This window comes from the organism of the source record quoted next, unplaced genomic scaffold, assembly GCF_019419815.1.
Source record: "Pyrus x bretschneideri cultivar Hongxiangsu unplaced genomic scaffold, Pyrus_bretschneideri_v1 Contig5, whole genome shotgun sequence".
In the NCBI taxonomy this organism is placed as follows: domain Eukaryota; kingdom Viridiplantae; phylum Streptophyta; class Magnoliopsida; order Rosales; family Rosaceae; genus Pyrus; species Pyrus x bretschneideri.
This window is the reverse complement of record NW_025999787.1, coordinates 11925415-11949560: the sequence shown is the minus strand read 5'-3', so window position 1 is coordinate 11949560 and position 24146 is coordinate 11925415. Positions and strand designations below refer to the sequence as shown.

The window sequence follows — 24146 nt, the reverse complement described above, 5'->3', positions numbered from 1 at the left end:
TTCCCGCATCATCCTACAGTTGGACTCGGCGCCTCTCTCTCTTTCTCCCCCCTCTTCGCCCTCTCTACCAAACCCTAACCCCCAAATTCCAACCTCCCACCATTCAATCCAACCCTAATCCCCCCGAATCGGACCCGAATCTGACCCAGTTCACCTCCGACTGCCTCCAATTCCACTCCACCCCGACCCATTTCTTTAAAATTCCAGCCATGCCCAAGACTGCCGAAGCTTTGCGGGATTAATAATATAATGATCGAATCGTTGAAGCACCGTACGAATTCATTTTATGGGTTTGAGCAATGCCGGAGCTTCGCAGAGGAGTACGCCGAGGCCGCGCTAGGGTAGCAAGCAAGCCCTCCGACTTAGGTTGGGCTTAGATTGTTATTGGGTTTACTTAGCCGTGCGAGCTCATAGTGAGCTCCGAGTGGATTGTAATTTCCTGAGGTATTCTCTTCTTGTTCCAAGAATTCAAATTTAAATTCAGGGGTTTTGCATCACCCTTTGGCAATGGAAAAAGAATACCCCATCACTTGGAAAGTCGCACTACCATGGTACTAGATGATTTTCCAAGCGAAAACGAAAAGCGTGCATATGATCAACTAAAGTAAAACCATCCATGCATGCCGTCAATAAGATCGAAATAAAATTCCAATTTTAGAGCTTGGTTCTTGAGACGGATAAAAAATGTAATGTAGAGGACTATGTCTGATTAAAAAATGATTAGTTGAAAAAGATATTTTTTATATGTTCAGTTTGAAGAGAGTCTAAAACTAAAAGAGATCGTGTACTAGTCGTTGCCCACCAACTGACGAGAATATGAGACGTACCAAATTAATTTACTAGATTAGATGAAACATAGCATTAGTGAGGCTGCAGACAACTAAACTCCAAATATAACAAGAAACAGTTTGACATTGAAACCTACGACAAATACGAGATCCCCATTCTGAGGAATAAATAGTTGTATATATAGTACTGCAGGCCACTAGTCAGGATATTTATAAACATCGTGGTTACATGAGAGCTCTTTCACGTCACACCATATTATTCATGCATGCTTGATCATCAATGGCACTAGTACCGCTTTGGCATGATTCTACCGCAGGATCAATGGCGTTTTTAGAAGCTGAATTATTTGGGGTATCATGAGGTTTGTAATATTTATTGGAGTGAAGATTACAGAGAACTATAAGTAGAAAGGCGGCGACGCAGATAGAATAGGCAGCACATTTGAACCACAAAGGAAATGGGATGGTGATGGATATGGAGAAGGCTGTGACTCCAAAGAAGAGGCCAAAATTATGGAAAAGCCGGGAGATTGATATTCCGGCGGGACAGTAGCCGGAGTGAACAAACTTGCTTATCAAGATACAAGTAAAGGCAAGCAACACTGATAGTCCAAGAAAGTAAAAGATTACAGGGAGCTGGCCGGAGGGAATTTGGACGGAGAGAAGCGCTAGTCCAATAGCCGATGTTAAGCAAAACATGATGATTATCTCTGGCCAATCTAAGTTGTTGTGGTACTTATAGTTAGTCCTCCTGTCTGCAACGTGATGCACTGCAGCTTCTAGGTCTCGCTCGCGATCGCGATCATGATTATCCAGACCAATTATAAGAACTTTGAGTAGATGGATTGCCTTTGCAATAAGTGCAAGGAGCAAAGGCTTTAAGAACTTATCATAAGAATTATTAACAACACACTTCATTTTTTGTTCTGCAGAAGAGAGAGAGAGAGAGAGAGAGAGAGAGAGAGAGATAATGAGAATGGTTAGAGATGTTTGATTTCTATATTATAAGGTGGGAAGAATGAAAGAGGGAAGGCAGTTTGGGAACTTCCTCGTAATTTAATAGGCCAGAAAGATGAAAAAGTAAAATTAATTATAGCTACCAACATTCGCTTAATGTCCGTGGATGTAATTGTGACCCATCGATATCAGAAAAGCTAGCAACGAAAGAGTTACAAGAGTAGTACAGTAAAATTTGACAGTGGATGTAATTGTGAGCCATCGATATCAGAAAAGCTAGCAACGAAAGTCAGAAAAGCCAGCAACGAATGAGTTACAAAAGTAGTACAGTAAAATTTGACAGTGGATGTAATTGTGAGCCATCGATATCAGAAAAGCTAGCAACGAAAGAGTTACAATGAGTAGTACAGTAAAATTAGACAAATTTGTTGCCTGGGAATCCGGTTCAGGTTTTGACACAGACGAGACCACACGTGCCATGCCGTAAACCCAAAGTGCTTAATTGGAGATTAGCCTGGTCAACATTCAACAATGCCATACAACTCATACTTGAACAGTACCCACCTTGGAGCTTTCAAAGAAGGAAAAATACCACTCTCAAGTAAAAAACAAATTAATAAATAAATAATTGAATAAATAATGTTGTAGGAGATACAGATGTTAATTAAATAATTAATTAAAATGACAAGCAAATAATAAGATAACATGGCCTTGCGTGCTGGGACTTACAGAGAGGCCCGCGTAGTAGGACGGTAACAAACACATTCCTTTTTATTCACTTGAACTCTAATCTCATTTTGCATACACTTGATAAAAAGATAGTATGATCGGCGTACCTCTATTTCTCCATCCCCTTCCCCATTTCGAAAACAAAAACTTATATGGTACAAGTACATTATTATTGTAATTTATACTATGTTAATTATACAACGTTGTGCATAAATTTTTCTCTATATAACGGTATATATTGACGTAAAATACTATATCAAGAAAGTTGCCTTACAAATTAGATGGCTTTATCTTTATGTCTCCTTCTACCAATTTTTCATAAAGCAATCCATCAGTCTGGTTGCTATATTTCTAGTTTAGAAGGGTCACATCGTTTATGTCTCCTTCTACCAATTTTTCATAAAGCAATCCATCAGTATGTGCTAAAGAACAGAGTTTTTATACATATATTACATGAGAAAATTGAGAATGCTGATTTGCCATAGCTAGGGAGTGTTGTTTACAAAATGTATGGAGATTACCTTCAACCCTCTGTAACCATATAGAGGTATTGAACGATTGATAACCATGAAAATTCATCTGTATTCTATAAACAACATAAATCTACCAAGTTAATGAATTCCATTAAAAAATCTACCACATGAAAAATTCACTTGGTATTTACTGTAAAGCCAAACCACTAAGGAATTGGAACTTATTTTGTAAAAAATTTAACCTTTCTTCAGGTTGAACCAGCTACAACTCTTGGCATTGGCACCCTCAAGCATTGTGGCAACTCTTCTGTTCTCGTCATAAACATCTGATTCTTCCAAATCCTTCCACCTCCATCCTAGAATTCGTCCCCCGTCACCACAAATACATGTAAAAAAATCAGAGAAAATCACATGATATAAACACCAAATTCCAAATTTGCAGTAAAAACCAAATTCCAAACAATGATTGTATGCATATCTGAGCCATAAAGGAACTAAATTTAAAGAATTATTTGGACATGAAAACACAAAAAAGCGGAGGGAAAAATATAAATTGATCAAATTTGCCTACTCAAGGATAAGCTAAAATTAGAAAATATTCAAACCCCAAAAGCTCTGGTTTCCTAAACACCACATACATCTGCATTAGAAAACATTGGAGTAGCGTAATACTTAATTCGGTATAAAAATGAAAAATTTAAGTCTTTTCTGTATAAAGCAAGTGTTTATGTTCACATAATCATGAGACATCATTCCAATGTTTTCTAATGCATAAAATAGAGGATTTCTCTAAATTACATATTATCAAAACCTGCAGTTATCTTGCTCATGAAATTTCAAAACAAACAGTTAAAAGGATGAACTACTCTGTAAGTTTACTCTTAATTTAGATAACATGAGCACTACTGAAAATAACAACATGCAAACTTCGAAGGGTAGGGCAACTAATAAGCAATATAATTTTGATGTACAACATAAATTTCATGGTCTAGTTTACCTTCCACAAATTGGCCATCTTTTGTTTTTTGCCAACCATTCATTATTCCAACCAAGTTGAAAATGATGAGGACATGTCGTTTGACGTTTGGATTTTTTTGGTGTATTCTGCAAGAAAATATATCAACTATTAAGTATTAAAGCACCACAAAGAACCATTGAAGAAAGATGCTAGTTTGCAACACCAATATATATTATCATCGGACAATTGATATCTTAAGCCATATTCTAACAATGCCCATTGGTATTAACTACAGTAACATTTGCACATTTAACTTACCATCCAGATACGTAGGACAGACGTCTTCATCTTCAGAAGATGGTTGCACATTAGTCCATATGCAAGTTTTGTTGCCAAAGCCTTTTCCGAGTTCTCAGATTCGTCTTCAGCATCATCCCCATACTCCATTCCATTTCTTTCCCAAAACCCAGGGATTGGGTGTCATAACTGCCTCTTCTCAGTTGTTGTGTATCTTCTTGCAAATGAATCATTGAATTCTAACACCTAAAGAGCAAGCCATCACGCTGCAAATGCCAACATCTCTGATCAACATTGAAGGGGGTTGATAATGCCAAAATAGCCCCTTGAATATGTAACGAAGGTGATGTCCATCAAGCCTTTGAAAAGGTGCACTATACTGCATAAACATGGAGAAATGGGAAAAATAAGAATTATAAAAACTAAAGTCAATCAAACTCATGAATCTACCTTTATATGAGCATCTTCAACCCAAATTTCTTTATATCAGAACCGTCATAGACATTCATTGAGTAATGAGTGACTACAAATCTGTCAATTTTGGATTAAGGCCTTTTTTTTCATATAATGCACGGTGATGAACAAACAACACCTCCATTCTTATTTAGTTACCATCATGCAACTGATGGCAACAACCATATTGTTTGAGTCAATTCCTAATTGACAATAAGTGCAAGTAAATGCTTCTGTGAGTTGTTCTTGAATAATTCATAAAGTAAATCTTTAAACAAAGGATTTTTTCCAATTCAATATTTGAGAAAATAAACATACTTACTGAGGTTCTCGAATTGAATCCTCACGCTTTTGACAGCTACTCTGCAAAAAAAGTAGGAAAATTAATACTTTCAGATTGAATTCACAAATTGAAAAAAAAATGCAGAGGGAGTGAATTGAAATCACTCCTAAGTAAAGGTCGAAAAATTGGATTAGGGTTTAGGAATTGAGGATTAAGGAATCTCACCAGAAACTGGATTTCTCAATCTCGCCAGAAACTAGGATATCGCTTTGGGATTTTCATGGTGGAGCTTCAAATTAATCACAATAGTCAAATTCCAAACAGAAGAATAACAATAATATAACTTGATGATTGTTTGGTGAGATTATACAGAGACAATCTTGCCTCGAAACCTGGTGGAGCTTCAAGCTGCTTCTACGATGATGTTGTTTTTGCCAAGAACAAGTTCCCGAAGCGAAATAGGACTGAAAATGAAGATCGCAGCAAGAGCTACACTGTGATAAGGGAATATCAGGATCCGACGTGTCACTTAAAATCTCATAGATGACTTTGTTTATAGTGAATGGATAGGGCTTCACACAATAAATTATTAATGGTAAACACCTAATAAACTATTATTAATAATAAGGACCAAAACAAAACATGAAAAAAATAGTGACATTTTCATAAACAAGTTGAAGTTTGAAAAGAAAACTCCATCAAAGGTGAAACCCTTGCTTTGTGGGGCTTGCCTCGTGATTTTCTTGGCAAGCATTTGGTTGTTGACGTGTCCTCCGCACACTCTTGAATGAGCTTTTTCAACAATGTACGCTCCAAATCGACGTGAAATGCTAAGGTTTAGCTTCAACGTTCAATTTTTCAATTGAAGTAGCAGTCGTTTTGCCTAAAGAGAGTTTAAATGACAGATTATCCTGGTTGTTCCACCCATTTCTACTTTTGTAAATAAATTGAAGTTTCGTGACAATAACTTAAATAAGTTGAACTGTCGTTTCATCAATATCAAAAGGTCGTTTTCCTGTCTTTTATTCATTTTCCTAATATGTTAAATCAGAAACAATTTGATATCACATAAAAAGCTAAATCATAAACAATTTGATGTTACATATTTTATAGGAAATGGCTTCTTTCTTTTTTTCTACAGATAAAAAGTTTATTAAATTCATAGCATTCACCAATTACATAGAATAATCTGAAGTTACATATCCGAATCAACCACTCAGACCCACCACAACGTGGATGTGCCAAAGGTACTTTTATGGGATATGGCTTTGCAGAGCCTCAAATGGGTTAGTTAATCTACAAATGTCTAGGAAACTTAGTGCCTTAATCGAAATTAAAACACTTGGTGCTTGAAAAGTTCAAGTGTAGGAAAATATGAAAGGTCAGTAACAATAATTAGCTACTCAAGTATGAGTAGGAACTTCTACAAAAAAAAAAAAAAAAAAAATTCGTGTTTAATTCATAAATTTCGTACTTATAATCAGAAACCGTTCATATTATAAATCGTTCTATAAATATTGTCTTTGCAGAAAATGAATTAAATATAATGATGTTTAGTCAATCAACTATAACGAATAGATAGATGGTTCTTTATCATTTTTGTCCATCTGTTAGTGATTTATAATATAAAACTTTTTATCATAAACACAAAATCCTATGAATCAGAAATGAAGAAATTTTGAGTAAAAACTCATACTCATCCTTTAAGCAGCTAAATATTATTCGCGTCACAAATTATACCCCGTAGAGAGAGAGAGAGAGAGAGAGAGAGAGAGTTTCTTGAACATAGCCATGTATATTTCTTAAACAAAAAACAAAAACGTGTATAAATTATGGTAGGATTGCGTGCAGACCCTAAAACCCTCTTATAGAACTATAGTAATATGTTTAGCTATGAGATGGTGATGGATATGAAAAAGGCAGTGACTCCAAAGAAGTGACTAAAAAAATGGAAAAGTTGGGGTTCCATGTTCCGGCAGGATAGTAGTTGAAGTGAACAAACTTGCTTACTAAGATATAAGTAAAGGCAATCAAGAGAGAGTCGAAGACAATGAAAGGTTTTAGGGAGGTTGGATTCATAAGTTGGGCCGGTAGGGTGCTGGTCCAATTACAACCTTGAAGAAAAACACCACATATCTTCGACCAATTTAAGTTGTTTATGATTTTGTAATATTTCTCTTTATTTATAAGTTAGACGTCTTAAGTTCGATTCGTAAGAATGACAAGTTTGATACTAAATTAAGCTTCATGTCTCCCTTGAATAATTCATTAATAGTGTTTTTGAAATGCATTTTTTTAAATTCAAGTATAAAGTTCCTATTTAGTTTAAAGTATATGATTCAAACATATTATTTTTCTGCATGGAGAAGGAAGAGGGAGAGACTCGGTAGTTGATAGAGTGAGATATGAAGAATTGTTGTGGATAAATGACCTATATAATGAACCGGTTTGGATCACTTGTTCTAAAATATAAACACAAAACAATGATATTTGTATCACATTTTTTGACAATCGCATTGAGGCTTTTAATTAATAAATTAGTCTAAAGTCTAGTTTCCTAAGGATTTGTTTGTTTGGGCTCATCTCTGTTGTAATAACTTATATTGGGCCTAGAATTTTATTGGGTTTACTTATAGCCGTGTGAGCTCATAGTGAGCTCCAAGTGGAATGTAATTTCATAAGGTATTCTCTTCTTGTTATAAGAATTCAAATTTATCGAGAGGATTATACTTCTAAATTGTAAAGAGAAGGGGTTAATGTTTTTTATGTGTTGATAAAATGTTGGCCAGTACTAGGGATAAATTAGAGACCCGTATTTTACATTATACGTTCTGATTTTAATTTCTTATAATAGTGAACCATACCATGAAGGTTAAAGAAGGCTGAAATGCCTTTGTAATTCTTCCTGACGCTCGAAAAGATGAATTATTATGACAGAGCCATATATAGTAAATTACCTTCGTGTATAAGACATTTTTCTTCATCCACTGCGTCCGGGGTTCAATCCACTTCCTATTTGATAACCTTTGCATTTCAAAATTTTAAGCAGGGTTGGTTAACAATTTTTTTGTTTTGGCCAACATTTGTCAGATAATCTTTGTACTTATATGACGAATGTCCCAATTTGTCATGGGAAAAGCAGCCACGCGGTCCACACCCGAAAACCCTTCCCTCTCTCATTTGGTCTTCCTCTGTTTTCCCGCATCATCCAACAGTTGGACTCGGCGCCTCTCTCTCCCCCCCACTTCTTTGCCCTCTCTACCAAACCCTAACCCCCAAATTCTAACCTCCCACCATTCAATCCAACCCTAATCCCCCCAATCGGACCCCTACCCCGGCCTAGTTCAACTCCGATTGCCACCAATTCCACTCCGCGCCGACCCATTTCTTCAAAATTCCAGCCATGCCCAAGACTCCCAAAGCTTTGCGGGATTAATAATATAATGATCGAATCGTTGAAGCACCGTACGAATTCATTTTATGGGTTTGAGCAATGCCGGAGCTTCGCAGAGGAGTACGCCGAGGCCGCGCTAGGGTAGCAAGCAAGCCCTCCGACCTACCGCCGCGGTCGCGGAGGACCCGTGCCACCGTTGCCCGAGAAGCCGCCGCCGAGGCCGTGGTGAGGCCCAGAACGAGGTTGGCCGTGAGGAAATTGAAAGAAGAGGAGAAGCAGGAGCCGGATCCGGAGGAAGACCCTGTGATTGTGATATCGGTGAAAGACTCCGATTCGGAGGGCAGTAAGGAAGAAGAAAAAGTCGAGGAAGATAAGAAAGCTGTGATGGCTGACGATAGTGGTGGCCTGAGTGCTAATAAGGCTGCTGGGCAAGAAGAAGAGGGCAGTACTGCCCCTTTCCCCGAAAAGGTAGCGATTTTTTTCTTGCTATTTCGATGCATTCGGTTGCGTTTTTCCTTTTAAGTTGGGAACTTGGATGTTATTGCTACTGATGAATGTGTTTTCTTTTCTAATCGTTCTTCCTTGATTGTTCAACTTATTGGTAGTCAACTATATTCATCGGTTTTGGAAGCATTTGTTATGTTTAGTTGATGTTCTTCTGACAATTTAAACCCAATTAGCTAGTCTCCTTATTGGGACCAGTAAAGAAAGATTTTTTTCTGTGTGAGGGTCGCACACGGTGCTACAAATCTGTTCATGTTATAACATGTGTTCACCCCTAATCTAACACACGAATTAGTAACACCACTTGCCAGTGTGGCAGTCATGCTCAAAATTTTCTCCGAGTAAAGTGGACATCTTTAGTTCTGGCCAATGCACCGGATTGAGTTAACGTGGTGGTCATTAAACTGTTGTAACTTAATGATCGATTTGTTTATAACAATTTAAAATTTCATAATAAAAAGAAAGAGATTTGGTGTCAACTTTATTATGTTTAGTAATTTGGTGATATGTATTCTGCTTTTCAAGGTTCAAGTAGGAGGGTCACCACTCTATAAGGTGGAGAGGAAGCTGGGGAAAGGTGGCTTTGGTCAAGTGTTTGTTGGCCGTCGTGTTACAGGTGGAGTTGATCGTCTAAGTGGTGCTGGTGCCATTGAGGTGAGTTCCAAATTTTCTTATGTTGAAAGAAGGCTGCATGGTGTAAAATTGATTATCTCGTTAATTAATCAGTAATTGCCCTAATGGTTTATTTCTGAATTTTTTTTATCAGGTAGCACTTAAATTCGAGCACAGAAATAGCAAAGGATGTACTTATGGTCCTCCATATGAGTGGCAAGTTTACAAGTGGGTCTTTTTCTTTGTATTAGATTTTCTGTTTTTCCCTTGTTCTTTCTCAGGGTGATGTGGTTAGGTTCATTAAAGTATATTACATATAGACACACTTACACCTTTGTTTATTTATTGGTCATTTCTTATTGTTGAACAGTACCCTTGGTGGTAGTCATGGAGTGCCAAAAGTACATTATAAAGGAAAGCAAGGAGACTATTATGTTATGGTATGAACTGTTGTATCTTTTGTATCATTCCCTTTCCAATAACTGGTTGAAGTTTCTTGTTTCCTTGTACCAAATACGTTTCTTATTCTGTATACGCAGGTTATGGACATGCTAGGGCCTAGTTTATGGGATGTATGGAATTCTTCAGGGCAAGCGTGAGTATTTAATATTGTTATCCCTTTTTATCCAAACATTATTCATTATGATTATCCATTCATTTACTATTCTCTTTAGGTCCAAAAGCTGAATATGCCATTTGGCTGGAAATTCCAGGTTTAAATGCTTTTTCCTTGTATTTTGTGGGGTCTGCATGGAGGCAAATCTGAACCAATATATTTTGAGCCATGCTTTAAGTATTACCCTAAAGTTAACTTTAAGATACTAGGGAAATAGAAAGCTTGAGTTATGTGAAGGTTTATGGCTTTTGATGTAGGTCTGTTGGTATCTGTTCTTAACTGATTTTGACTTTACGTGGAAGAGCACTGTGCATGTTCTTCTAGCTTTTGACTTCAGCTTTTGAAAGATTTATTCTTATATTTTGCTGTTTATGTTTGAATGAACACAGGATGTCTGCAGAAATGGTAGCTTGTATAGCTGTCGAGTCTTTATCAATTCTAGAGAAGATGCACTCAAGAGGGTATGTGAATGCTGTTGCTGTCAATTTTATTCACTTACTGGTGTTTGTTGTCCCAGTCTTTTGGCTTATGAACAATTTTTCCTCAATCCTCTTGTTTTAAGAAAGAGAATTGCTTATTAGATTTCTAACTTATGACTTGTTGACATTAGCTATGTGCATGGAGATGTAAAGCCCGAAAATTTTTTACTTGGTCAGCCATCTACAGCTCAAGAGAAGAAGTTGTTTCTTGTTGACCTTGGACTAGGTGTGTAAATTTATTTCATGTATGGCTTGTTTCCAGTTATTTCATTTACTTACATTTCTTACGGCTTCATCACCTGACTTTGCAGCGACAAAGTGGAAAGACACTAGTGGGGGGCATGTTGATTATGATCAACGACCTGATATGTTTAGGTACGCTAATATCTGCATGTTTTGGGCTATAGTTTTGACTATAATACTTATATCTGTGGCCTTAAATCCTTTCTATGTTGCACCTCCAGAGGAACTGTGCGATATGCTAGTGTTCATGCTCATCTGGGAAGAACTGCTAGCAGAAGAGATGATCTTGAATCTCTTGCTTACACACTTATATTTCTCCACCGAGGCAGGTTACCATGGCAAGGCTATCAGGTACATAATATGGATTAAGTTCAGAGTCTGATTTACTTCTTTTAATTGTGTTTTTATCTGAACCATACATGCTCCTGTTTCAGGGTGATAACAAATCTTTCCTAGTTTGCAAAAAAAAGATGGCAACATCTCCTGAAATGCTGTGCTGCTTCTGCCCTCCACCTCTAAGACAATTTCTTGAGGTCGTGGTGAACATGAAATTTGATGAAGAGCCTAACTATTCGAAGTTAATCTCGTTGTTTGAGGGTTTGATAGGATCAAATCCTGCTGTAAGGCCAATCAAAACTGATGGGGCTCAAAAGGTTACTTTAGTGATACTGTAATCTATAGAGTTCTCTGTTTTTTTTTTTTTGGTTGTCCACTGGGATTTTAATTTTTTTTATTTTTTATTATGAACTTTTTCAGATTATTAGTCAAGTTGGCCAGAAACGGGGTAGATTGAATATCGAGGAAGATGATGATGGGCAGCCAAGGAAGAAGGTTAGGCTAGGAGTACCTGCCACCCAATGGATTTCAATTTACAATGCTAGGATGCCGATGAAACAGAGGTAGAAACTCATTTGCAACGTTGTACCCTTTTTCTAATGTTGTACTTTCTTTCCTCTGTGTCGATAGATAGTGTTGTTTCATTCTTCCTTGCATATCAACAGCATCTTTGATCCAAAATTAAAAAGGAGAGAATGATTAGAAAAAGAATTCCTGACTGCATTTTTTCTCATGACTTGCTTATCTTTTATTACTAGGTATCATTACAATGTCGCTGATGCAAGGTTGGCACAACATGTGGAGAGAGGGATTGCAGATGGTCTGCTTATAAGTTGTGTGTCATCTTGTTCTAATCTTTGGGCACTTATTATGGACGCTGGAACCGGTTTTACAAACCAAGTTTATGAGCTCTCCCCCTTCTTCTTGCACAAGGTGGATTGTATTTCCGTGTGTGTTAATATTGATATAAGATATTGTACTCAACTTGACAGACTTCTTGTTCCAATTGGACAGGAATGGATCATGGAACAATGGGAGAAGAACTATTACATTAGTTCTATTGCCGGTGCTACCAATGGAAGTTCCCTTGTAGTGATGTCCAAAGGTATGTTGCTTTAGTGATTTGTTGGGGCATTGATCTATGAAGTCCAATTGTGTCAAGTAATAAATCTGCTTGATGCATTTGTGTTTGTATTCAACACTGATGTATTTGTATTGGACATTCATGTTTTGAGTATCTTCACAGAGGTTAACAAGTCGTGTTTTCTTCTTATGAAGGGGATCTTGTCATTTTGTAATCTGAAATTAGTAGACAGCATTTGTACTTGCAAATTTGAAAATCCACATCAGTTTAGTTCATTATCAGTCACTAAATGATTCAACTGTAACCGTAATGGTGCAGGAACCCAGTATACGCAACAGTCTTACAAAGTCAGTGATTCTTTCCCCTTCAAGTGGATAAATAAGAAGTGGAGAGAAGGATTTCATGTGACCTCAATGGCAACTGCTGGGAGCAGGTGGGGTGTTGTTATGTCTCGCAATGCGGGCTTCAGTGATCAGGTGAGCTGTGCCCAGCTTATCATCAATATCTTCTGTTCTCTGTAGGGTTCATTTAGGCCATTTAAGGAGTATCAATTTTTTGACCCGAGTTTAAAGAAAGTGGGTCCTGATTATGGCAAAGTGATATGCTAACTTCATATGCATTAATGTGTTATCAGTAGCATTTCATGAAAGCTAATACATGTGACTTTGCACTTAATTCTGCTTTCTGGTTTTCCGCTTGGTGTTGCACCTCTCATTTGCCATTTTGTTTTCATAGGTTGTGGAACTTGATTTTCTCTATCCAAGTGAAGGCATCCACAGACGTTGGGATAATGGTTTCCGCATAACATCGACAGCTGCAACTTGGGATCAAGCAGCTCTTATCTTGAGTGTTCCGAAGCGCAAACCGGGTGACGAAACTCAGGAGACGCTGCGCACATCTCAATTTCCAAGCACACATGTGAAGGTATGAAATAAGTAGTTCAATATTTGTTTAAATTTATCTTTTCTAATCTCAGAATAATAGTAGATTATTGATATCCTCGCTAAATTCTCTTCTATTAAACAGGAAAAATGGGCGAAGAATCTGTATCTCGCTTGTTTGTGTTATGGGCGCACTGTATCTTGATTCCTGTGTAATCATCAGGAACTTGTAAGTCGATATCTGTAGACGACTTTGTTTTTCGTTCTCCCTCTCGTGGTCAATATGATTTGTAAGAAGAATTTATTGTCAGAGAGGAGTTAGATGCAGCAGCACAAATTCTGTTGTATGATAAAATGTTTTATGAGCCGTATAGTTGGCTTTTGTTTCGGAGTTCTCTATGAAGTTGAATGCAAGATGTACACTTTTGGTAAACAAATTGTAAGCAAGCATATGTGATTAGGGCTTGTCGCGATTTGTTTGGTTTGGTTTAGGCCTTAAATTAAACTGTACATGTAAGTAATTTGACTTGACTGCGTCAATTGGTTTGGTTCAGACCTCAAACTGGTAGCAAAAATAAACGAAGGGAATCCTGTTTAGATTTGGTTTGATTCGGTTGTTCCGATGCATAAGCTGCTCAAGGAACTCACGGCTTGGATCGCTTTGGTTTAGACTTCAAACTGGACGAGTCAAATTTCTGGACTCGGAAACCGAACATAGCCGAATTGGTTTGAGTTTGGTTTGATGTGGTTCAAAATTACTCTCTAGTCTCTATTAAAAATCAAATCTAATCGCTCAAATTAGCTTGGTTTAGCTGGTTTGAACAATTCATTTAATTTTCCATGCTTTTTTCGGGCTAGTAGAGCGATGCATGCATGATTTAGTGATCTTTTAGTTGACAAATTCTGATGAATAAATCTTATAAAAAAATTTGACCAAAGAAAAAAAAAAATTCTTGTTAATTGAGCTAGAAAAAAGAAAGGAAAACAACCCTTTGGAAAACATGGTTGGAGAAAAATAAAAATAAATTAATTGGAACAATGGTCTTTCAACTTTAGTTTAATTCGAGCTTTGGTCCTTAAACTAAAATTTCTTGTGTATTAGTCCATGAACTTGTAGTAATGTGGAGCAATGTCCTTTTGACTAACTCCGTTAGAACTTTTATTCATTTTTTGCCCCTTTAACCCCTTTATTTTGGATGGAAATCATAAAGTAACGAAAATGATCTTTGCTCGACATTATACCAAATTAAAAATCAACATTCATGAAATTTTAGTTCAAAAACCAAAACTCTAATTAGAGCAGATTTCAAGACTATTGCTTCAATTTTCTTATGCATTAATATCCAGGGAGGGACAAACATAGAAAGCCTGAAGGCGGGGGATATAGGGTCCCACCCAGTCGCGCTGTGTTAGTGTGCAACGAGATGGAGAGAGAGGATGGATGATAGATATGAAGTGTCCCGCTAAGACCACATAGACAGACAAACATAGAGAGAGAGAGAGAGGATGATGGCTTCTTCTTCTTCTTCCTCTCATCTCTCAGCCATCCCCCTACGCCTCTCCAAATCCTCCCCTCCATCCCACTGTAAGCTCTCTCTCTCTCTCTCTCTCTCTCTCTCTCTCTCTAAAACTTGAGTACCCATTAACGAACTTGCTGAGAGTTGCTAATTTCTCGTAATTTCCATGCATACAGTAATTCCAAGTAACTTGCTTTATTCTGCCTTATCTCTTCCTTCGTAATTTGCAGAGTTCTTGCTTCCTTGTTTCTCGTTATACATGTGGATATTAACTGCCGTAACGGTCACTCGCGTCATAGTTTTCTGCTAATCAGCTTACTTTACCAAATTTAATCGTTGTATACTTGGTTTTGCTTTGTCCCTAATGTTGTCGTGTCATTTTTGGGGTGTTTAAGTTTAATTACGGGAAGAATGGGTTTACTGGTGGAAAGGTTCGAAATTGACCTAAGCAAATAGGGGTTTACTGGTGGCTGTTTCCATCGATTTTCCGAACGAAGAGATTTTACATGGGATTTGTTTTCCTTTTCGGCATTAACGATTTGAGAACTTGAAATAACGTTAGAATTCAGTCAAGGCAATGTCATGAAATCTTAAGTCTTTACTTCCACTCGGACTGGTTCTGGGGATCCATTTTAACTCTAGAACCCAATATCCGGTGATAGCGTGTACCCTTTCATAAGAAAAGAAAGACAAGATGATTTATGGTACTGAAATTGTGCTTTCAAGTTGTAGCCGGTGAACATTTTTCTTTTAACACTCATTCGGTAATGCAGCGCACGATATCTGTGAAAATTATGTTGATGTCTTTGAATCTTTTGTCACTAATTGTTGAAAAATGATACTAACTTCATTTGTATGTCCAAAACTTGGCAGTCAATTCGAAGTCAGTTGGGTTTCATGCAAGAGCGAATCTTGAGAATGAGAGCAGCAGTCCAGGGGACGCAGAAAACTCATCTAAACCATCAAACGTAACAATCTTTCATTAGATTTAAGTATCTAGTTTTTTTATTAGTGATTACAATAAGTTTGTTTGGCTTTGAGTTTGAAGGTATGACTGATTCCAAGAAATTATGGCCATTGTTTATGGCTTCATGTCATTCGTATATAGTTTACTGATGCATTGATGATTCTCCCCGCTCAAAATGCGGCTAGAACTGAATTCATGCTCTTAATGGTTATACTTGCTTAAAGTTAACATCTTTAGTATTTTGTTGAAGGCAGTCTTTCCCATGATTTCCTCTGCTGCAAAAAGGCCTCAACTTTGCTTGATATATTCGTTTTCTGAGAATTCGACTTGTGTAGATTACTCTTACCAATTGGAACTTTTGAAACGAAATTATCTTTCTTATCAGATTAGCTATAAAGTATGGTAAAATTTGTTTGTAATTGATTTTTGCAAAGGTTCGGTGGCCACAGGAACCTCAAGTTTCAATCTCTCGGCGATTGTGTCTCACATGTCTATGTTCAACCGCTGCTTTGATAAGCAATTATGCAACCACTTCTGCTCCAAAGGCACTTGCACTGGATGGAAACGACAGACCCAGTTGTCGGAATTGTGGGGGAAGTGGCGCTGTGCTTTGTAAGTATATCGTTTCTTTTCTGAAATCAGGATTTGAAATGATGTTGACATATTTACCAGCATAACGTTGCCACTTTATATCTTGATTAGAGAAATGAAATTGCTAAAATCGACTTTAATGTTTAATTGGCTTCCAAACTGTTCCAAATTTTGATTTTCCTTTGGTGGATTTCCTTCTTAAAAGAGCCATGGTTCTAATTGATGTCTAGTTTAAACCAAAGATACAAATTCCCTTCAACACGCCTTGAGTTGATGCTTTTGCTCGTAAAGGAGGAACAAATTTTCTTCTTCCTCTCATATATTAGCTGTTTTACGAAGAGTTTTAGATGTAGATATCGTACTTGGAGCATAATGATTTGTTAAAGATAGCGTGCGTGCTACTGAAAAAGAACTAGAAATGTATGTCACTTGAAATTTTAAGATTTTATGTTATTTATGGTATCCCCTTCGTCCACAAGAGTTTGATTTTCTTTTTTATATAGGTGATATGTGTGGTGGTACAGGAAAATGGAAAGCTCTCAACAGAAAACGGGCTAAAGACGTGTATGAGTTCACGGAATGTCCAAACTGTTACGGTATGTACTCGTCACTGATATTCATACTACTCTTTCACCATATAGTGGTTCCATGCGCTCGAAGATTGCTTCATGCTTACAGTTGCTTGTTTGAATATTTCGAACTGGCCAAGTGTTTCCTTGAAGGCGAAAATTCAATTTGGATTGTGTAAACAAAAGTACAGAGTTGTAAAACAAAGGAGCATGTATGGTTAAGCATTCTCTTTGAAGAGTAATTTTTTGTTGTTGTAAACAGGACGGGGGAAACTTGTATGTCCGGTGTGTTTAGGGACCGGTGTACCGAACAACAAAGGTCTTCTCCGTAGGCCTGATGCCCGGCAGTTGCTCGATAAGATGTACAATGGCCGACTTTTGCCAAATTCATAAGAGAGTTGTTCTGCATCACCGTGACCTCCACACAAGAGAGTTGATTTCCTGGCATTGTGAACGTTCAATTTTCACTATATACGCTTAACGGATGTGTATTTGATTACATCTCCATATATATAACAGATCCTGCAGTTACAGATCGTTTATTCTACATACATTTTCTTTTCTCTACACGCAGCAAAACAAATAAGAAGTTTACAGACATAAGAAGCATCAACCGACGAACAAGAAACTCTTAAATCTGACTTGCGTTTGTTTGTTCGTATACAAAGCTTATATGGCAAAAAGGACTAAGCAAAAGAAAGAAAAACAGAGCTACCACTCGATTTTCTTTCCTAGAAGACTAAACTGCTCGTGCAGGCCACAATAAGTTATCGAGCCATAATGTAAAGGGCGTGCGGTCTCCAGTTTATCCTCCGTTATTAAACTGATCTGGTCGAAAGAGGAAATCATTTCCGGCAAGAAAGTAAATAGATTACTGCAGATACAGCTTCATCTTCCAACAAATGAACTCAAACACTAAGGATTGACCTTTGCAGAAGACAGTTAAAAGGCTTCCCACAGCGCCATTTGCCTCCTTGGTATGGAAAACTGTGACATCGTGAATCAGGGCTGACTGTTCGGAAGCTTGACAAGTACAGAATGCTCCGGTTTGTGATCACATTCGAAGTCAAGGTGAACAAATGCTCGCTCAACTTCTGGAAGTTTCTCTAGCTTTATCTGGAGGGTCTCTCCAATGACATGCGCCTCTTCAAGGGCAAATCCTCCGGGAGTTCAATGTCAACCTGTTTTAACAAATATATAAGTTCTTGTTAAAAAAATTATATATAAAAGTTTTCAATCTATTTCTTGATATAGATTCATAGAATGCAGTCTGCAGATTATAAGGTTGAACTCAGCGATTTGTACGGTCACTCGACAAGTTTTCTCTGATGAAATTATAACATCGAAATTGCCAGTAATATGACTAACCTCTACAAAATAAAGAACACCAAATGTGTAAGCACGAACTGTGTCAATACGCTTCACTTGAGGGTGCATTATGGTAAGGTACGTCAGTTTTTGTAGGAATTCCGGAGACGCTGATTGTCCCACGAGGGAAACTGCATGATTGAGATCCCATGTTAAGTACAAAACATTAGGGAGATACTAAAATGTCAAGGATAATGTCAACTCCTTTCAATAAGATGTGCAAAACTCGGCTGATATGATGCCAGAACTTCTTTTTCTTTTTTTCTTGTACTCTTTCGCCATCACGTCTTTGACAAACATTATGAAAAGTAGTAAATGCAACCATATATATCTCCTTAGATTGGCCCTAACAAATATATCAAAGCAAGCAAGAAAACTGGAGGAAAAGGTTCCAAACTGGTATCTGAGTTGAGATACAAGAATGACCACACAACTAGTAAATCACGCAAAGGTAGTGATGAGTCCATATTATACCATATATTTTACCCTAATCTTAGTATTAATTTATTGGTTATTTTGTTAGATTTTGATACTTTGTTATATATTTTAAATGTAGGACATTCGAATTCCTCTGGAGCAAAAAGTAATCAAACGGATGAATTTTGGAATGATTCCAATTGGAGGATGTTCGTGAGTCTGTAAATTGTTCATATCAAAGTTTCATATTTTTCTACCAAGTGGTTTATTTATGGAGATGAAATAAAGGAGCAGCGTGCAGTGCTGCCAAATTGACGTTTTGGGCTTGTTGGTGTCCAAAATGGTGTCTTTTGTGTTCGAGGCCTTTAGCAATATGTTCGGGACATTTCAAGCTTTAATTCGAGTCGTTTTGGGCCTGTTTTGGAGCCCTGGAACTCCAAAAACGTGGCTGATTTGTGGGTGAGCAGATTTTCCATATTTGATTAGGATTATGTTTCCTAATTTATTTTAATTTATTTGGTTTACTAGTATTATTCTAAGACCCTTTCTAGGTAGGGTTTTATTTTCTAGTGGTATAAATAAGGCTTTTTAGCGTTTTTAGAGAGAGGAGAACGCACGCACTATTTTGGATTGACGATTCAAGTTTATTTCCTAGGTGTTTTCTATCCTTTTTCTATTTCAATAAAATTTGTGTTGTTATATGGTTGTTCGTAACTAATTTATGTTTGCTAGAGCGATGCCTTGAGCCTTAGCATGAATATGTAGTCTTTATTTAATTGCTTATGACATTATGCATGCATGCTTTGAATTATTAATCATTGTGTTTAAACTGTCTCTATATCTTAATGCTTAGCTACCATTAGAATGTTTAGATAAGTAATCGGATGCAATTCGGTCGGAATACCATCGGGGGATTGAGTATTGCTTCTTGTGATTGATAGTTGTAATTTCATCTAGGGCGAATACCATGTCTTAGGGGTTGTATGGTTTTTCAAAGGGTTGTCACAAAGCGTAACGAGTCATGCATGTTTATATTTGATCTGAATACCACAAACGGATTGCATGTTTGATATAAGTTCTATCTTGAATACCACAAGTAGAATATGCATTAGGAAAACCTAAGCTTCAATGTTGCATGTGTAATTCATAAGTAATTGGTAAATCTACATAAGATTGTTAGGGGAACGACGAACCCTAGGCTTTTACAATTTGGTTTTTAAAACATTTTCTTTTGTTTTCTTTACTATGCTAATTTCTTTAATCATTTTAATTAAATTCGTTTTTATTATTTTTAAATTCAAAATCAACTTTTTCCAATCCTTGTTTTTAAATAATTAACTAGGATTTTGGTTTTGTATAAATTATTCAATCAATCCATATGGAAACGACCTTACTTGAGCCGTTTGTACTACAACTACCTTGTTTTCTTGCAAGTATTTTTATGTAATTTTAACCTCTTTACACAAAGGTAGCATGACGGAAAACTAGATTTTTGTGAGACCAAAAGTCAGTGAAGAAAATCTAGAAAAAGCACCTGCATTTTCTAGAACAGTTCCGGACCAATTTGTAATCGTGTATACAGCAAGGATAATAGCACCAGCAGGATCAATCCACCACAAAAACTTATCAGCAAGAACAGCAGCCAGTAATCCTACTACGTTTGTTACCACATCAAAATAGTGATCCTGATAATTGCATTAAAAGAAGTCATATAACATGAAAAAATAGAACTGAGATCCCGTAAGAAAAAAAAAACTTGTTGAAAGGAAAGAAGGGAAAACCTTTGCGTAGGCACGGACAATCTTGTTCCCTGAGGTCCTGCAGTATAACCAGAGTGCAAGCTTTACCACGGTGGCAAATATCATGATAGCGGACAACCACACCAATTGCTCGGCGGACATCTTTTCAGTGGCGTTACCGGTAATAGTTGTTCTAAAGCCTGGATGAGTACCTGAAACCCTGGAATGAAGCAGAAGGGCATAAAATTTCAGCTGGTTTGAAGTTTTATGTATGCAGCAGAGTCTGGTTTAATTAAAAAAATTTCTGCAAGCCTAACTTCATACCTTTTTCTTACTGTTGTGACTCTAAAGTTCGTTCTTTCGTGTACTTACATCATGTACACTGGTATACTACCAAGAACTTTCCTAGGACTAAATAGTATTCATCTCACAATTACTATTTTTTTCCTGCAGAGGAAAGTGTCGTTGAGCACACAAAATAATTTTTCTTCACTTTACACTGACAAAAAAGATATATAAACCATAAACTTTGACTACTGATCCATTCCTCATAGAAAACCATCACTCATATGTTATAATAATTCAATGAATTAGTTGTTTAATTTGCTTAGATTTTAACTAACATCAATTGACACTTATCTTAAAATGTTGGTGAAAGAAGAACATCTGATCAAGTTCTGAAAATTTTGAGGTTCGAGTTAGATTCGATTATCAGATGTTTCTCATGATCTTCTCACATGTTCTTCAACAAACAAAATGGAAGCTAAAGGAAGATATAGACAAATTCATCTGGCAAAGAAGCTGACCAATATAAAGCAAGACAAGAGAGCGAGGAAAAACAACAGATGCGCTAAGGGAAAGAAAAGCTGTAATGACGCACCGAGGGTAGCCATGACAGCAGCAAAGATGATTATGCCAACAGGCTGCACCCTCAATTTTCCGATAGGATATTTATAGATATTGACGTTCTTCATTGCGAGGTGAGTGAACCAAAGTATTCCACCAGCCATGAGATCGAGCAAAGAATCTAGAGTCGATGCAGCAATGGCTATCGATCCACTCTTTACAGTAGCATAGATCTACACATTCCAAAATTATTATCTTAAATTAGTAAAATGCAAACATGAAATTGCAGACAAAACGTAGATCTGTCTCAACATATACGGCGTATGCTATCACCAAAAAAAAAAAAACAGAAGAAAAAAGAAAGATTTTTTAAGCATCCTGCATATTCTTTTCATCTCACATAACTTGTATCATAATTCATTCATTTAAAATAATTTTTTGATACGACCTTGTAGCTCAAGTGATTAAAAGCATGTACTTCTGAACCCGATGTCTTACGACAAATTAAGTACCTTAAGCCCCAAGAGAATAATATTGGCATAGTTGGAAATCTTCATTGCTCTTTCATGTTGTGCTTGTTCTTCGAGATCTTCATCATCGATGCGGTCGGCTGCCACCACAGCGTCAACCTCCTCAAAGAATTTAAGTGTTTCAAATTGGGCTGCATAGTACTCCTTCTCTCCTACAATTTACAGAACTTCCAGGATCAACAAATTGTTTGAAACAAACCAAATAAACTCACACACACACACACACAAAAACAATTCCAATTACAACAGTAGCTTCAAGATCAAATTGTACTACTCTGTTTGTTTGGTTGCTGAGAAAATGAAGGAAAATAAATCAAACATAATCATCTTAAAACCAAATACCAAACCGTCTCTTGGGTTCCTCACAGACTGAAAGAAACGACAAAAAAGAAAACTTTTTCCCAAAGCATTAACATTTCCAAACGAATGACAAAATTTCTTTTCTACATTTTCTTAGTTGCCCAACACAATGAAAGAGGGAGAGACCTCGGCTCAAGGCGGAGGTACTAGAGAAGTCAATGCTGTCCGGAGACTCGTGGTCGACACCGGTACGGACTTTGTCAGGGAGCCTCGAAATGAAGTCGTTTCTGAGTAAGTCGTACGAGTTTCTTCGACTCAGTCGGCGACTGCGTCCACCGCTCCCCAACAGCGGTGTGAAGAGCGGCGTTTTCACACCGCTAGTTTCCGAGTTTTCCTCCATCCGGACCCACCCAAATGACCCGATTTTAATCGGACTCCGACTCAAACTCTCTCTGTTCTGTCTCTTTCTCCTCTTTTCACTCTGTGTCTCTGGTCAGAAGAGATCTTAAAAGAACAGAGAAGGTGAGCTAACTTTTAAACTGAATTTCCCACCAAGTATTTTAACCGATTATCTTCTTTTCCTTTTGTCTTCAAAGCAAAACTGTTTAGTTCACCAAGAAAAAGGGTCCCACAAGGACACGTATGCACGCAGACACAGATCTTGCATACGTGAGATTTTTTAACGTGATCGTCACACGATATGAAACATCACGTATTCTTATATAAATAATGAATTATGTATGTTAAAAGCTAAAAATTTCTCTTTGTATACGTTCTGTGGAAAATGATTAACAAAATGTGCTTCAATATGTTAATTTTATTAATTTTTGATCATGGGATTGAATAAATGAAAAAACACGACAAAAATTAACTAAATTAAATAAAAATTTGTTTTATTATGATCACAATGAATACACCTCATTATTCGACAAAAACAATAACATAAAATGAATTATTCATCTAAATATTGAACGATGGCCATGCTGTAGCAGGCTTTATCTATAGGGTCTTAAAAGTCCCTATGGTCCCTTTCCCTAGCAAGGAAAGCTACATATACTCAAAATTATTTTTTCAAATTTCAATTTTAATCCTACTTGTATTGAAGCCATCCCACCAATTAAAAATTAAAAATAAAAAATCTCAAATACAATTTCACCTAACTGACATCTCACTCACCCTCCACCACTTTCATCGACGGCATCGTCGGTTCATGCTAGCCACTCCATTCCCTCCTCCTCCTTCTCTCTCGTTCTGCTGAACCATTAATAGCTTGTAGAATTTGCATTTTCAAACGTCGAAATTAAGGATGTCTACTTGATGGCTGGGGCAAAGGAAAACAATTAGAGAAATGATTCTTGTATAGAAGCATATGTTTGGGTACATAAAATATTCAAGACTACTTGTAACAATTGAACTATTGAGATCAATGAAATTCGTTAATAGCGGTGCATGTTTGGCTACTGACAAGGGAATAGGGTGGTGCATTGATGGATGTTGGGGGTGTTTTTAGGAAAATTAATTAAAAGAGTTTGAAAACTTTGAATTTTAACCAAAATGACAAAAATGTGTTGTAAGTGAATTGTACCATGAGTAATTTTTTAGAGTAAAAATGTCTTTAACATTAAAAATGAACAGTCCCAAGAATGTTTCGTTAAGACTGTTTTTTTTTAATCAAATTTAAACGAAGGTAAAAGAGAAAGTCTAACGAAAATTTTAAAAAGTGGCGTGTATTTATAACATTGTGTGGTGTCAATAAAATAACCATTACATAAATTACAAGGCCAACTAATGCTATGTATAAATTAAAGATAGAGAAAGGCCTTATGCACATGCAGTGTGTTGTAATGGTATAGTCACTTGTAATGTTTGTTGTAATATTACAAACACACCACCCTAGAATACTAAATCAACCTAAGAACGACTACACCGTCATCATGACATTATATATTAAACTGAAACATATAAAGAGAAATGTATACATGTTATTGTATTATTAACACATGTAACTATAACAACGTACTCGTGCTATGAAAGTCCTAGTAGTGACTATTCTTCTAGAATATCACTTTGCGTTAGTTGGATTATATGCTTGTTCTTTTGTTATTGTTTGAAGCCTAGATATGACCTGAACTATTAGCAACTCTTAAGGCATTTTACTATTTAGGCCCCAAATGTCAAACATGTGGAGTACCTACTTTACAATTTCGAACAAATA

The 24146-nt window shown here is 36.8% G+C and overlaps 3 protein-coding genes across 4 annotated transcripts; 2 read left to right on the top strand and 1 right to left on the bottom strand.

Moving 5' to 3' along the window:
- Positions 1-212: 212 nt before the first annotated feature.
- On the top strand, positions 213-13571 carry LOC103964127 (casein kinase 1-like protein HD16). Its single transcript, XM_018651620.2, has 17 exons — positions 213-283; positions 8416-8800; positions 9362-9490; positions 9603-9676; positions 9819-9888; positions 9988-10043; positions 10454-10525; positions 10675-10769; positions 10855-10918; positions 11008-11137; positions 11221-11439; positions 11543-11685; positions 11881-12055; positions 12137-12227; positions 12525-12682; positions 12942-13130; positions 13233-13571. Exons 2-17 carry the CDS (start codon positions 8432-8434, stop codon positions 13290-13292), a joined length of 2094 nt encoding a protein of 697 aa, XP_018507136.2. The 5' UTR covers positions 213-283; positions 8416-8431; the 3' UTR covers positions 13293-13571.
- A 938-nt stretch (positions 13572-14509) lies between these two features.
- On the top strand, positions 14510-17264 carry LOC103964087 (protein PHOTOSYSTEM I ASSEMBLY 2, chloroplastic). 2 transcript variants are annotated; one of them, XM_009376983.3, is made up of 5 exons: positions 14510-14672; positions 15478-15572; positions 16021-16183; positions 16666-16758; positions 16994-17264. In XM_009376983.3, exons 1-5 carry the CDS (start codon positions 14594-14596, stop codon positions 17122-17124), a joined length of 561 nt encoding a protein of 186 aa, XP_009375258.3. In that variant the 5' UTR covers positions 14510-14593; the 3' UTR covers positions 17125-17264. The 2 variants fall into 2 exon arrangements, with proteins under 2 accessions (XP_009375258.3, XP_048425561.1); XM_048569604.1 differs by having other exon boundaries at positions 16006-16183.
- Positions 17204-22470, bottom strand: LOC103964077 (metal tolerance protein 4). Its single transcript, XM_009376967.3, is given in 9 exon segments — positions 17204-17879; positions 17882-17912; positions 18100-18230; positions 20051-20201; positions 20298-20443; positions 20446-20475; positions 21136-21334; positions 21614-21783; positions 22118-22470. Coding segments are annotated over 9 exon segments (1218 nt in total). The 5' UTR covers positions 22332-22470; the 3' UTR covers positions 17204-17733.
- Between the last annotated feature and the right edge of the window lie 1676 nt (positions 22471-24146).